This window comes from Alternaria infectoria, assembly GCF_024043175.1.
Source record: "Alternaria infectoria strain BMP 0036 chromosome Unknown scaffold_4, whole genome shotgun sequence".
In the NCBI taxonomy this organism is placed as follows: Eukaryota; Fungi; Ascomycota; class Dothideomycetes; order Pleosporales; family Pleosporaceae; genus Alternaria; species Alternaria infectoria.
The window spans coordinates 446,763-461,922 of record NW_026250693.1 but is presented as its reverse complement, the minus strand read 5'-3'; the positions used below and the strand labels follow the sequence as shown (position 1 = coordinate 461,922).

At 52.5% G+C, this 15,160-nt stretch overlaps 3 protein-coding genes across 3 annotated transcripts; 1 reads left to right on the top strand and 2 right to left on the bottom strand.

Annotated features, from left to right (window-relative positions):
• Positions 1-3,863: 3,863 nt before the first annotated feature.
• On the bottom strand, positions 3,864-5,595 carry J4E92_003145 (uncharacterized protein; the record flags this gene model as incomplete). Its single annotated transcript, XM_051494544.1, has 4 exons — positions 3,864-5,028; positions 5,079-5,159; positions 5,220-5,333; positions 5,381-5,595. 4 exons carry the CDS (start codon positions 5,593-5,595, stop codon positions 3,864-3,866), a joined length of 1,575 nt encoding a protein of 524 aa, XP_051354837.1.
• Positions 5,596-9,795: 4,200 nt separating this feature from the next.
• Positions 9,796-11,310, bottom strand: J4E92_003144 (uncharacterized protein; the record flags this gene model as incomplete). The annotated part of the gene is made up of 1 exon (XM_051494543.1): positions 9,796-11,310. The coding sequence occupies one exon, from the start codon at positions 11,308-11,310 to the stop codon at positions 9,796-9,798; it is 1,515 nt and encodes a 504-aa protein (XP_051354836.1).
• Positions 11,311-13,153: 1,843 nt separating this feature from the next.
• Positions 13,154-13,930, top strand: J4E92_003143 (uncharacterized protein; the record flags this gene model as incomplete). The annotated part of the gene is made up of 1 exon (XM_051494542.1): positions 13,154-13,930. The coding sequence occupies one exon, from the start codon at positions 13,154-13,156 to the stop codon at positions 13,928-13,930; it is 777 nt and encodes a 258-aa protein (XP_051354835.1).
• Positions 13,931-15,160: the final 1,230 nt, after the last annotated feature.

The window sequence follows — 15,160 nt, the reverse complement described above, 5'->3', positions numbered from 1 at the left end:
CGAGCCCTCTCGTGAAGTGACCGCATCCCAAGGCATCCAGTCTTCTTTTGCATCGTTCTTAACCTTGATGGTCCAAGACAGTTGCTCGGCATGATCCACCGTCATGTCGACAATCGCGTCTCGAAAGTACGTGCGCCAAGCCGCCGTCCTCTCAAGGGCAAGAACGGCTGTGAGAAAGCAAAAGAATCTATAGTGTGGGTCTCCGTTGCGGTTATCCTCAGGATCAATGTCGAAAGTTTTAGGGAGGCCCCGATAAGGGTCCAGAAGAATAATCTTAGCAGATGTAGCTGCGTTTTGGAAGCGGAGAAGTGCCATGAGGTTGACCGTGTAGTAGGACCGTGGTATGCTTATATGCAGCGTATTCGTGCAGGTCGCTGGTACCGGTATAAAGTCTGCAATGAATTCGTTGATATCGGGAATGTTCACCCATATTGCATGGACGTCTTTTAGGTGAAGGGGTTGGAATTCTTTGCGGAGCTGCCGGCAGGTGTGGGCTAGACCCAAAGCTATCCTGAGAGTGTTTTGGTCATTCGACGCACGGAGCGTCGCAGTATTTGCATCTGCTGTAGGTCGTTTGAAGTGTATGTACCGCTGGCGGACGACTAGGTAGTCGTAGATCTGATTACGGATTTCTGTGAAGAATGTCATTAGCGATTCTGAAATTGGTTTTGCTGGATGCTACTTACCTCCCGGAAGCTGGAGTAGGCGTGATTGAGGTTGCGGAACGTGTGAAGTCATCTTGTAACTTTGGCTTCTGGTTGAGGATTGGCGTGGTTCGTATGAGGTTGAGCGACGAGGAAGAGGAGTCAAGCCTTAAATACCTGGAGATTGATTATAGAAACATCGTTGAATGGCGGCTAGTATACGATGTAGGTGGTGAATGTAGCCTTTTACTTTCACAGTACCTTTCTCATACTTCCCTTTGGGTCTTGGAATATCCGCAGCCCGGGTCCTCGAGTATTTCATAGTAGGGATCTGAAAGACATCTGGAGCATATACCAAGATGAAAACGTAAACAGTAGGTGCATTAACGTGAAAGTAGACTCTAGGCATCTTTTATATGTCCCTGAATTCAAGTTCAGGTGCAGGATATTGACTACATCCAGTATATCATACTTGCGACTTCTCTCATTTGTGAGGGTACCTAGGTCTTCGATAAGGTGGAAGTCGTGAGTGGGTCGTTTCGCTCTGCGTCATCGCAGTGTCATGGTTGACTGTACACATCGGACGTCGTCTCCTTCACCGCCAAGCTTTTCAATACTTCTCCTTCCAAGGCTATCCTCTTTAACTTTGAGCACTTCAACATTTATCCAAGACTTCCCATGCTTCGGCTAAGCAGACACGTCAGTCTGACCGTTCACGTAGTAGGGATGACCATCACCGCCGAAAAGAGTCACCCCCTTCGCCCACTTCAACAGCGCATCGCTCCTGGCAATGGAACCAGTAATGTCAGGGTCTAGCGTAGATTCGAAGGCCATAACCTTGAAATCAAGTATGATGTTGCTGTCAGGGAGCTCCATACGGAAGACAAGTCGGGTGGCTGACGAAATTACGGAGTACTCCCAGATCCATTGCGGTCGCTCTTTTGCCAATCGGTTGAGTCCTCTCATAGCCTGAGCTTCAATGCGGAAATCCAGGAGTCGACCGGGGAACTTGCGAACGAAATGAAGCGGGTCGAGAGCCCCAAGGTAATCGTGAGACCCGGAATCGATCTCACGAACGATAACCCTGTGTCCGTAGCCATCGAGTGTGTTTTCGAGACCGCAGATACAACGATAGCAGTCTACACCAGTGGTCTTGGCGCAAAAAGGCATACTTCTCAGATGCATCGGAAGAAATTCGCGGCGGAGAAGCTGACAGGTCTGCGTGACGCCGAGCGCAAGGGGTCGAGAGCTTTGCCAGTAGACTTCGCGAGAACCTTTCTTGGCTCCAGGCTTCCACGAATTTATCGACAGGTATGGCTCAAAGCGTACATCCGCGATTGGTGCGAAACTAGACGGATCTGAGATACGAGCCACCTGTACCATCAACTGCAAAGCTCGTTAGTACGCATTGCAAGGAGCCTTGGATCCGGGATGCGCTGCGTACAATTCTCTCGTTCGAGACATCGATGAGATAGCTGTAAATCCGGTTGCGCAACTCTTTTGCTATCGTTAGCAATGCATCTCCAACTTTAGAAGACAATGTTTACCTCCAGGTAGCTCAAGAAGGTGGCTTGTCGGTGCAGGTGTCGCAACGTCACCTTCAGTTGCTATATCTACCATTTTCGCGACAGTCGCAGTATCTCTCGTTCGTGATCGTAAGGAGAGGAGTTGCGTATTCCCAAGTGGAAATACGAGGCGGATGTACCGCTCGGTGGAGGCGAGCGCGCTATCCCGATTAGGCAACGGCGGAGAGTCGGATGATGAGTCAGCAAATAGCGCAAACCATTGCTTATCTGCGCAAACGCCTTCATTTCTATTTCACCCCTCGGACATGGCAAGAGATGCCCGATCTTCGGAGCTAGCAGTGGAACTCTGTTGGGTACTTCTACAGATTGTCCGCGGCCTCGTTCACAGTGGCGTTTAGGCAGTAACCGTGAGTCGGGCGCGACTGATGACGCGCTGTCCGTGCTAGCCTTCTTCACGGATATAACCGTTACCGTATATTTACATCTATATTCAGCCTCACAAGCGAGCAGGATTTCTCCCGTGTGCCAGCCGACTGCACAGGGAGTAGAAGAACATACCGCCCCAGTCAAGCACGCTGTGCGACATGCGGTGCTACCTCTTGGAGCTACCCGGAGGTATGTATCGTCTGCTGTCACTCTGAATCGAAGAATATGCTAACAACTTGGATAATTGAAGAGCTCCGCAATCACATCTACACTCACGTTATCGATGCAAGCCCGAAAGAGGTTCGACTGATACCTCCGCCTTACCCGTTGTGCATGTTCAGCAGGACGCCAAATCGGATACTAGGCTGGTCACGACTCCGACGGCAGGCTCTCGGTCTTACTCAAGTTTGTCGCCTGCTCCGGAACGAGTTTCTTCCTATGCACCACCAATGCATTCCCGCATATTTCCCAGACGTCGCTACTTTGGCATAATTTGTGGCCGTATCTTCCCCATACTTGAGAAAGCACATGGCACAGTGATATTGAGTCCATTAAAGAAAAGACCCGTTTATATCGACCTCGCTCCTTTAATCCGACTGCTGTTGACTGCGCCCGAGCTGACGATCAAAGTTGAGAAGTTCTTTGAGAAGGACATAGTCTGCCTCGAAAGCCTCATTGACGTACGATCTAATGACACTTGGAGTAATTTTTTCGAGCGAGCTGTCACATCTGTTGTCTATGTTGTTCCTCGGACTTTCAGCAATCCTCAATTGCGTTTAGAGATCACACGTTCAGCGGTAGAACCGTGGATGGCTTGGAAGCCAAACGAAAACGATGAAGGTCCAATCCGAAGCCAAAGCTCTGCAGTCAATAGCTATGTTGAGGACTGGGTGCAGAGAATCGGCCTTGGGGATATTGCGATACGACCATACCGAATCAGTATCAGTGTTGGCACATACATCTACACGACGCTGGTTCAGCCCGCGATCTCCCCTAGCGAGCCGAACATCATGGTGGAGTTGGTGGAAGTTCATACTGTTGAAGATGATGTTTGACTCGACAAGCTCGCATCGCCGACGACACTGTAATAGTGGCCTCGATCCACGGGACGAACAGCCTGGGAGAAGATATGTGATTGGTCTTGGGAAGTTTGGTATACGAACAATTTACGGTTCTTCATTTTACACCGACAAACAGTAACAACGGTTATGTGCCTCCATGTCATCTAGTCCGTTTCGTTCGTACTCTCCCAGGATGAGGCTACCACTCATAGATCTTTGTTAAGATATTCGACAGGCCCAACATACACCTTGCGCCCCTTGAGAAAGAAGTAAACAAGGGAAAATACCACGACAACGCCGTAGATGAGGATATTCCAGTTCATCAGATCAGGTGTTGGGTGCGGGAATGTGGGGAAGAAGGCGAAGACCAACACTACACACAGATACACAACAGACACGCCATTGACCCAGATACCAGCGCGGCCGAGCGAGAACTTGCAGGGGAGGAGGGTCTCTCTGTTCCATCTCTTGATGAACATGCATGAGATGCTGACGATGTAGGACGAGAGGAGAGCACACGTGCCCAGCGATGCGACGGAGTTGAATGCCACGGTGCTGCCGATGTTAATAAGGGAGAGACCAATGGCAATACCGAAAGACACAAGAACGCTGTTGAGAGGGATATCCCAGCCTGGTCGGACTCGGGATAGGAAGGCACTGAAGGGAACGCCGTGGTCGCGAGCAAAGGCGAAGAGCTGGCGCGAGCATGTTGCCACATTGTTGACGCATCCAAACACGGCCATTATAGTCGTGATAGATGCCAGAGCTGTAGCCCCTGGAATGGACTGCGTAGCGTTGTACATGATCTGGATGTGGGGCTGCCCGGTCGGCGACATGATGGCGCTTTCGACGTCGCCGAGGCAGAAGCAGAAGGTTACTAGCATGAGGAAACCCAAACTGCTGTTAACGACTGCTGTCCAGATCATGGCGCGAGGAAGTGTGTGCGATGCGTCCTTCAACTCTTCGGACATATGGGTAGCAGCATCTGCACCCAAGAGAGAGAAGATTGGCGAGAGCTGTCCCACCAACACAGACAGGCCCACACTACCCCATCCAGCGTTGTCTTGGAATCCACCGAAAACCTCTCTGGATGGGCTGCGCGGCCCAAGCACCCACATGGTGATGAAGATCGCGAAGAACCCAAAGATGTGCAGCACCAGGACGATGCCTTCGACCAGAGGTAGCTTACGAGCTAGGAGTGTGTTGAACAGGATTGAGAAGGTTGCTACCGCGATGACCAAGAAGGTGCCGTGCCATCGTTCGGGGACGTAGTTGGGGTTGTTGAGGATGATGAGTCCTTGGACCTGACCACCAGCAAGGAAGGCGATGGACGCGATTCCGGTCTGCCAACCCAGCACGCAAAGCCAGCCACTGGTACCCGGTTAGTGATAAGCCTTGTGGATATACTCGGGGAAGCTTACACGAGGTAACTCAAGAACTTCTGGTGTTTCTTTGGCGCAAACTCAGACACCCAATGATACTGTCCGCCGGAAGTAGGAGCCCTTCATTTTGGTCAGCGATTGATCACGTCGAAGGGATCTCAGCAACGGGCCGCTACGCACATTGAAGCCATCTCAGCCATTGAGACAATGACAAAGCCCATGCCCACCGCTGTTACGAGGAACATAACGATGGCGCCACCGGTGCCACCATTGGTCAATGGGATGATGAGAGTTCTGTTGGGTGTCAGGAAGTGCAGATCAAAAATTTCATGCATACCCACGTCAGGATGGTCTCCCATGTCGCCATCAACACCATACTGTATCCAAAGATTGACACAAAACCGAAGTTTCGTCGCAGCTCCTGCCGCTTTCCCATACGATACATGTCCTTTTGGTCGCCAGCGGTCCCCCTCTTTGCTGGAGCGATGCCATCCTCTTGCGAATCGTTTTCAAGAGGCTGGGCTACGGTAGCAGCCGGATTCTTGAGTTCCGACATGATTAGAAAGAGGTGTGTAGAGTCAAAATTGAAGAGAACGAGCGCAGAACTTGAATTTTCGACTGTGTGGCACAATCAGCACAGAGATCGGAGTACAGCATGCCTCGGTAACACCAGAAAGGATGCGGCAGATGGCGCAACTGCACCTGCCTGAACAGTACAGAATAGATCTGAAAGCAGCGGCTCAAGCCGACGGCCACCGGTCAGATGAAAACATCGAAAGAACGTGATGGGTAAATGCACGTTGACGATGCAGGGAACGGGCCCCGGGGGCGGCCAAGGCTCAATGGAGGCTAGCACGCCGCTCGGTGGGGGGAAGCGGCCTTCGAGCCGCAATGCAACTTCAATCCTTCGCACTTCTGCGACATGCTGCCAATCCGGGTGCCTTGTCAGTGCGGCTCGCTTGCGCAAGGCGTTTCGGCTACGCGCCCAGTGCTGGCTCATCCAGCTTCCTAGAGACGAGACGGGCAATCCCTCGCATAGGTGAGCACAGACGCGATGACAGTGAGATGGCTGCGGCACAGTCGAAGGGCTGTATCAAGCGCTCTCAACTCCATGGTCGAAGCTATGGCTCACCAGCCAAAATCGACGCTCACGCGCATCTCCAAACTCCAGCATGTCCGCTACGGCGCGAGACGGCAACCGCTGGGCGCGGATTACGCCTGATGACCGCAGTGGGATCTTGTACATCGTCGCACTTCTCGCGTTCATTTACACTAGCCTCACATTTCTCACCCGGATCTTCATCAGACGGCGTATGCTGGGACTAGATGACCTAGCGATGCTGATTGCGCAGGTAGGGTTGCAACCAGCTTGGAACTGCCTGCGTCGATAGATTAACAACAACAGGTGGCTAGCGTTACCCAATTCTCACTACTCCTGGTTTCTCTGTCATCTGGACTGGCACAAACTTTTGAACGTCTTGCCAGCCAGCAGTACTCGCGGATGGCCACCGTAAGGCGACCCTATCCAGCGCGAAACCTTCTCTAACACATTCACAGACTTACTCACATGGTCAAGTCTTTATCTACATATCTCTCGGCTTTTCCAAGATTGCATTGGTATTGCTGGTACGACGCCTTTTCACACGCGACATGAAATGCGCTTGGGCAATATGTAATATGGTTATCGGGATCATCGTAGCGTGGACACTCGTTTCCGCAGTGCTGGTCTCAGCGAGCTGCGCCAAAGAGAGCTTATCGCCAAAGAAACCCTCTGATATTTGCCATGGTATCGAGACTCGCTACATGATCATCATCGTCACGGATGGAATAACCGACCTAGCGCTGGCCCTTGTCCCTCCATATTTATGTCGCGACCTTCAGATGAAGACTACCCTCAAGTTGGAGATACTGGGGATCTTTTCGCTAAGGCTTCCGCTCCTCATGCTTGCCGGCCTGTTCTACCAAACGTGGAGAAGCTCGTTACGTGGAGAAAATCCGGGTGTCGAGCGGACAACAGCCTTGGTCTATCAGCAATCCCAGCTCTGCGTCTCGCTCATAGCTGGAACTCTACCGTGTCTCAACTCCTTCATTCGCAGTTTTGACACTGGTAGTGGTCAGAAAGTAGGCGTTGGTAACTCTCCAGACTCAGGCGGTTATGGCCACATGTCGAGCGTACATCACAGTACTACGCAGTCCGACCACAGCGAAAGTTTGCCCATGTCTCGATTCGATCGTGTTCAAAGCGTTACATCACGAAAACGAAGAAATGCTAGCGAAGGTGCAGTCAGTGTCAACAGGAAGCCCTATATTGCGGAAAGCAGTTTCGGGACAAATGATATGAGGGGCAACCTGGAGCGCATGAGTACTCGGGAATCCAATCGAAGGAGCCAGCACAGCACTCAAGAGCTTTTTATTCGGAAGGACGTATACTTTGAAGTGAAGCGTGAACCTGTCCCAGAAGGAATCGATGCACATCAGCCCGGACAACTTCACCTGCCTAAGTAGGTGTATCAGGCCATACGTCGGGACCGTCGAATGTGCGTCATCAAGGATGCATGCAAATATCCAGAGATCAAGCCAGCTAGCCGGAGACAATAACGGCCGAATTCCTCTACACGGTCTACAGCGCCTATAGAGCCATCCCTCCGGCGGTTTCAGCATCGTGGACCCACATGAACAATATGTTTCCACCCTTCACGTCGTCTTTCCCCAGCGGATTTCCTTCCCCTTTGCTCGCAGTCCCCACTACCTCAACAAATCCGCAGTCTTGGAAGAATTTATCCGAGTACTCACCGGCCGTTACACACGCTTTAACACACGCTTTAACACCCTCAGCCTCGGCACGATCCAGCCCCCACCGTACTAGCAGCCGTCCGGCCCCACGACCCTTAACATCAGCATCCACGCAGCACAGCGACAGGTATCAATTAGTCGCGCACGGTCCGGCCCAGGAGTGTTTAGTGGACGGTGCGGCTTCGATTAGGATTGTCTTCTTCGAAGGGTCTAGGGCGCGATTGTGCGTTGAAGGCAGGACGGGAAATGTACCAGGATCAATCCATCCTGCGATCATTCTTTGCGCGCCTGCGTCGTCGCCTTGGCGTTGCCAGATTGCTGCGCCGATGACACTCTCTTGCTGATGATCTGCCGTTGAGACGGCGACGATGACTTTGTTTCGTGGGTTGCTCCAGTCGGTGCGTACCCATTCGTGCCAGAAGATCTTTACGTCGTTGGGATACTGGGCTCGGTGGGGGTGAATTACTCGACCGAAGAGGTCTTCTTCCATGAAGGCGCGGGCACAGATGTCGACGATGGCTGCTTCATCGGAGGGTTTTGCGAGGCGGAGATGCATGTTTGGAACGTGAAGAAGTCCTGGTGTTGATGGGATGAGACCCAAAATGATCGGGGTATATGTAGCCTCGAATGCACCGCCTGACTTGGACTAACGTACACTTATGCAGCTGTCGAGCGGTTCCTTAGTCTCAACTGTAGCCTGGGTAGGCTAGGCGTCACAGTCGTTAAGATGTGAACAAAGCCTGAAGGAGTTGATATGTAAAGCATCTCAAGGTGATGTGTTCAAAAGTCGGCAGGCAACATTGAGACATTGACTATCCCCTGGTATAGCCGTTGGAGAGACATCGGTGCCCCCTGCAGGAAGTGGTCTGGACTCGGACTGAATCCTTTGCACGTGATGTGTTGATGCCTAGGTAGTGGCCACTGTACCTTCTCTTGCTCCAGTTCACAATCTCGCCCCGTTTTGGCGCCGGTTATCTCGTCCCCACTCCTTACGCGATATCTACTCCGGGACTGCTGATCAGCGAAACTATGCAGGGTACTTCAGACACCCCCAAAGCGACGTGCCGACTTCTACAACTTCCTGGCGGTATGTCTCCTCCCCTCGCCTCGTACGTCGCACATATTAATGCTTTCAATACAGAAGTGCGCAACGAAATCTACCAGCACCTCGCCCAGCCCCGCAGCATTGACTTTGGCACACGAAGCCTCAATCTGCATATGCAGCACTGTTTACCTGGACAGCCGCTCTGCTGGACTTCAAGCGGACGCAACACACTCGGTCTTTCCCAAACATGTCGGAAGCTCCGGCACGAATTCCTACCACTACTCGAGCAACAGTCGACGGTAGTAATCGGAATGCATCTGGTAGATCCGTACATCGCGGACTTCTTCCCGGGTGATACTGAGGCGCGCGGCAATTTGCGCATCATGGCCCGACAATACGGTGTCTCGCTTGGACTAGCTGAATTGCTTCGGCTCTATGCGAGGTCTCCTTTACTGCGGATTTTCCTCCATACGCCCTTCCCATGTCCACCTCGCCGAGTCATACCCGAAGATCGAAATAGCGCTTGGCTCGCCTATGCGATCAAGTTTGTGTCTCGGATGACGTACACACGCTACGTTGTTGCGCCCGATCATGCAAACCATCATTTTCACGTGTATCTGACACATGAGGCCTTCGCAGCCATTGCGTCGGAAGGCGAGACTGAGATCCCGGGACAGCATTGGGCTAACCTCGTCGGTTTTCCGGGAATGAATTGGCGTAATGTAGTTGTAACCGTTACGGAGGCGCCAAGTGGTTGAGCGGAGAAGGATTAGGGCGTATATGGAGACGTGTTGACAAGTTCATGATCAGAGATCGAGGGGATGTGTAGAGAACGGAAGGATAAATCGAAGATGGTTATGGACTTCGCTTGTACCTTCATACAACACAAAAGTTGTCTACGTAATTAGTCTGACAACATTATGCAGGAATAATATCAGCAACGCTCCTCCAGAAGTCGCACCTCATACCACGCCCAGCCTCCCACGTATACGCATTCACCAGCGTAAAGCTATTCATCAGCCCCGGTTCAGTCAGATAAGTCAGGTTGACCGGTGAGCTAACCATCAAAGCTAACTCACCACCCGTCTGATTAAGATCAAGTTGATATGGTTCAGCGATCGTGAAAGCTGGCCATTGAGTAGCATCGTTGGTGGCTACCGATCCGTTTGACGAGCCAGAAGAGCCAGCTGCAACGGAAGCAGGAATCGACGGGGTGCCCTCAGTGATGAAGTTGCCCCAGATGTTCATGAAGGCGCGTTGTAGGTCGGTGCTTACGTCTGGCCTGCCGCCTAATGGTCCGAAGTATACGCCCACATCAGCGCCGTGGGTGGCTGGGAGAGCACTGAACTGGTACTTGTATGATGTGCGATCACCATCGGTGTACGCTTCCGCCATCCAGTATGACGGGCATACGAAAGTCAGTTCGGCGTAGAGGTTGTTGGCACGCTGTTGCTGTCCGGTTGCTATTGAGCTTTGGTCGAGCGCGCTGGGTCCGGTCACGCCGTTCGTCGCGAACTTATCTGCATTGGAAGTGGTCGCGGCGTCGCTGATGGGGTAGTAGCGAAGAACCTTTGCGATGTCGGAGTCGGTGAACTCGGGCAGGTTGTTGCGGAGCCACGCCGTGAAGTCGTCTTCAGAGGTTATTGTTTGTGGTACGAACGAAGGGCCCTCGTTCGCATTATTTCCGATCAGAGCATTCCGTCCGTTCACACGCTTCTCGAGGAGCTGGCTGCTTGGCTCATCTTGAACGTACACTCCGTCTGTAACCGGCAGGAAAGCCCAGGTGCCGAACGTTGCAGTGCTTTCTACTTCGCGGGAAGCGTTCTGCAACGTCTCCGTGTCTTGTGATAGCAAACAATCGAAGATGGTGGAAGTCGCATTGCCATATGCGTTGATCATGCAGCCGGCGCGGTCGGCGAACGCATAGTAGTTCTGTGTCGGAATCCAGTCTTTGTAGCCGTACTGCTTGGGTAAGTATGGTGATGCCGCAATAGTACTGCGGAACATCGAGTCGCCTAGAGAGCCACCGTAGGCCATGTCATGTAGCATGACCGAGCCACCACCAGCACTCTCGCCAGATATAGTGACAGCTGATGGGTCGCCTCCGAACTGACTGACATACGTCTGGACCCATTGGAGAGCGAAGAATTGATCCAACAGTCCTGCATTCACGACACCCTTTCGATATACTTCGTCAGACGCGAGGAAGCCAAAAGGCCCCAATCGGTACTGGATTGATACGACAACGAATTTGTTTCCCGTTGTCGTAAGCAGATCGGTGAAGTCTTGTCGCCCATTACCAGCGCCATAGCCACCACCGTGGATCCACACGAGTACAGGAAGATTCGTCGCGTTTGCCGGGCTTTGGACATTGAGGAAGAGACAGTCTTCTGAAAGTGGTGGTGAGTCCGGGTCCGGCGGTGCACTCGGCATTCCATTGCTTTGACCGATTTGTGGACATTGCGATCCGTAGGCATCCGCAGCTATTGGCGAAGTTCGGTTTACGGCTGGAGCCTGGGGTCGTTGCCAGCGTAAGCTACCTGTTGGTGATGCAGCGAAGCGGATGCTTGAAGTCATATGTTAGCTGCAGTCATCTAAAATTACGAGAAAGCCATACCCTCTCCAGCTATTGATACCTGTGCTTGCATTACTGGATCCCTGATAGATCTCGTAGCCTAAGTCCACCTCTAAAGAATTACTCGAGGTACTCTGTCTGCTTCGCAAGACTTCTCGAAACGGCTGAGATTGAGGCAGCGCCGCAACCGCGCCCGAAAGTGTAAGAGCACTTGCGACGAGAGTCTGTAGTAACATGACGCTGGTTCAGAGGGGAAGCTGCTCGGTTGAGTATGTGGTCAATCGCGGCGCACGAATAGCCTTTATATCACAAGCTCATTCCGTAATGCGGAGCCCGGATGTGTAGCCCTGATTGCCCGCACTCCCTTCGACCAAGCCATTTATCCTCGGGCATTAAACCGTGCACCGTGCCGCAGTGGACTAGAGGTTGGTGATGAAGCCGTCCGTCGATCGATGGCACTAAACGGCTAAGCATTACTGCGAAAAAACGACTAGTCTTCCCAGTTCATCCGTGAAGGACGATCACTAGCTGATTGTCACATAACGGCTGACCCAATGTGCCGAAGACCAGGATGCGAAGGCCGTTGCCCTCTAGCGTCTGGTACCTCGATCGGTATGTGGAGAGAGGATAGCGTCGATGACGAGCGTCAACAATTTGAGAATGTACGTTGAATTCGAAAGTCAGATGCTATATGCTCGGTGTCGCTCTCGCTGTTCCCCTTGCAGCGATTTCGCGCATCCATCGATCCGGAAGATCCGGGGTATGATGCTTGTCTGGTCGATCGTATCGGCATCGTATCGTTGCTTTTGTTAGCTTCGAACGCATTCGCTGTGCATAAGGGCATGCGGACGTGACGTCTACCGTCCGCGCGTGCCGTGTGCGGAGTTAGAAGTCGTGCGCTGATTCAGCAATTGCATCATGATCCCTCTAGTTTGCGGAAGTGCCGCTCGGGCCATCTTCACGGAAAGCCATCGGGAATAAGTCCAGCACATACACCAACTTCACGCGTCTTGTTGTTCCCGACGCGTTTTTCGACCATGCCGAAGGCCATGGAAGGAAGAATACATCTTCGTATTTGGATCCAAAGACGCGCTTCGCCTCGAGCGCACCTCGCGCCTTTTCCAATCGTCAATAACATGGGCCAGGTAGGCGTTCGCTGACCCCTCTCCGCGACTTTGGGTACCAAACCCACACGAACACCTTGATAACGTGAGGGCTCGCGATAGCAGGCCATCTGGCTCTCAATGCTGAGTATATGCTCGCTGCTATAGCTCCGAGTTGGCACCTTTGCCTTCGTTAGGTCTCTCCTTGTTGATGACACGTCTCCAACAGCTTACTTCTTTCGCAACATTCTTCGCAACTCTGGCTGATATCTTTCTGCGTATTCAGAGCCATCTCGACTCTTTCAGGCGTTCCTACTTGGTGACAGGGGTGCATGCAACCGAGTGGAATGAGTAAGCGAGGCATTATCATTGGCAGCTGCGGGTGCTGCATCTCTCGACTCAGCCACCACGTCGGAGGATACGGCACCAATAGCTCCTTCCTTCAGTCTGACAATAGAGGCTGAGCACAATTCCGATATTATCATGGCCTCAGCCGTCTCCTCCTCCCTCACTTGCTTGACAAGGCCCGATTTGAACCTTGGGCTTTTCCCTCCCTGACCCTGCTACTTTTTGTCGCTACGACAAGCTAAACAACACCATGATCTTCGGCGGCCTTGAGATTGTCGCAGGCGGATACCTCATTCACCGGCATTACCGAAAGAAGAACGGAAAGGAGCAGCTTGAGGAAGAGGCTCAACAGCGACGCCATCACACATTTCCTGGTGCCAATCCCGCAAAGCAGAATGGCTGGAATACTCAGGCCCACCACCGCCCTCAACACCATCCACAAGCGCAACAGCAGCAACCCGTGGTACCACAGCAGAAGTACGCGTGCTATGCTCCAGTAGCGGCACAACCTCGACCGCAGATATATCAGCCTCAATTCCAGCCCCAGGCTCCAATTCAGCACCCCACCCAACCTCAATTCCGACCGCACGCGCCTCCCCACACGCAAAGCTTCAACATCCCACGGCGGCCTGTACCGCAGCGAAAGCCTCAAATCATCATCGAGCCCTCTCTCCAACGCACCGACTCCTTCGCGACGATATCACGCATGCCCATCGCGAACGGCTCGCGGCCACACGACGTAGCGGAACAGGCTAGCCCTGCGACTGGCCTGTCGCCTATACCACAACATGGCGTCTATGGGAACGCAGGGTTCTCGGTGTCGACACCAGCATTTGGAGCTACACCTACATCGCCAGGCTTGGTGTACGAGATGGCTACAGGACGCGAGGGCGGTGTTGGTCAGACCGTGGACGATAACTGGGAGACGTACGGCGGCCATGCACATGCTGGAGCGCCGCACTACGCGCCGACTGTGTCTTCTACTGAGCTGGGCGAGCGCGATCCGCCACCGCCTTACATGCCTTGATGCATGCGCGATAAACTTCTAGCTCAGCTTCTCTTCTTTTCTACTTTCATGGAGCTCTTGGTTATTGTATACTTTAATGACTCATCGAATACAAGTACTTCCTGGTAAAAAGGAACTCGTTTGCGATACAGAACTTTCGTCGCTTGAACTGCTACCAGTTTCCCAAGTTTCTGTCTGGTGTCGACGAGCGGAGCCTTCTGTGCAAAGCAGCGCCACTGCGCATATCGATCGCAGACACAACGCTTCGTGATGCTGATGCCATCGTTGATTGGTTGGACTTCGCCTCGAATGCTTTCGGCTAGCCGCTTGTGGTCAGGTGTCGTCTTCGCTCTTCAGCCTTCAGCCTTCCCTCTTCTTGCCCCTCACTCACGCATCAGACGCCAGTCTACTCAACATCCGACGACGCTCGAGTCGTACTTCATAATCAGGACAATCGCTTCATCGGCGCAAGAGTCTCATACACTGGAGATATCGGGCGCCTGTATTGTGGGGAGATGGAGGACTCGGCGGCAGATCTGTGTTCTCGCTGTACCAGTATTCCTTGGGATCACTTGGAGCGGGAGCGGAAGATTCATTCATCGCTCTGGGGTGATGAGAAGCCAACTTTAGGAAATCTCCAGACCTCGTCCTGCCGGCTGTGTCGTTTTATTACGCTTGCTATCATGCCAACACAGGCCCAATACGGCGGACTTCAACAAGCTGTGAGCATCAATTGGAAACAAGAGTACAAGATTGGAGATAATTGGTTGGGATCGATCGACCTGAATGTGGGAAAGTTAACTGTTGCGAAGCTGGCTTTCGCAACCGAGGAGTCTATCAGAGAGGACATGGTGGTCAGTTGCTACAGAGATGCTCCAAAACGCGTCGATATCGCCAAGGTTAAATCATGGCTGGAAGCTTCTAAGGCCTCACACGACTCTCACGAAACTGAAGCATCGACCCAACTTCTCAACATCAGGGTCATCGATTGTATCGAAAGGGCTGTTGTTATGGCACCAAAACACTGCTCGTTTGTTGCGCTCTCGTACGTATGGGGAAGAGCTCCCGCCGATAGCTACATCCTGGGATCACCAGTCGTGTTCCCGCCGACAATCGAAGATGCTGTTGAATGCACTCGGAAACTTGGGTACCAGTATCTATGGGTGGACAGATACGTAAGACGACACACATGTGCAGTCGAACTGAGCTGACGTATCAGTGTATCAATCAACAGGATCCATGCGACAAAGA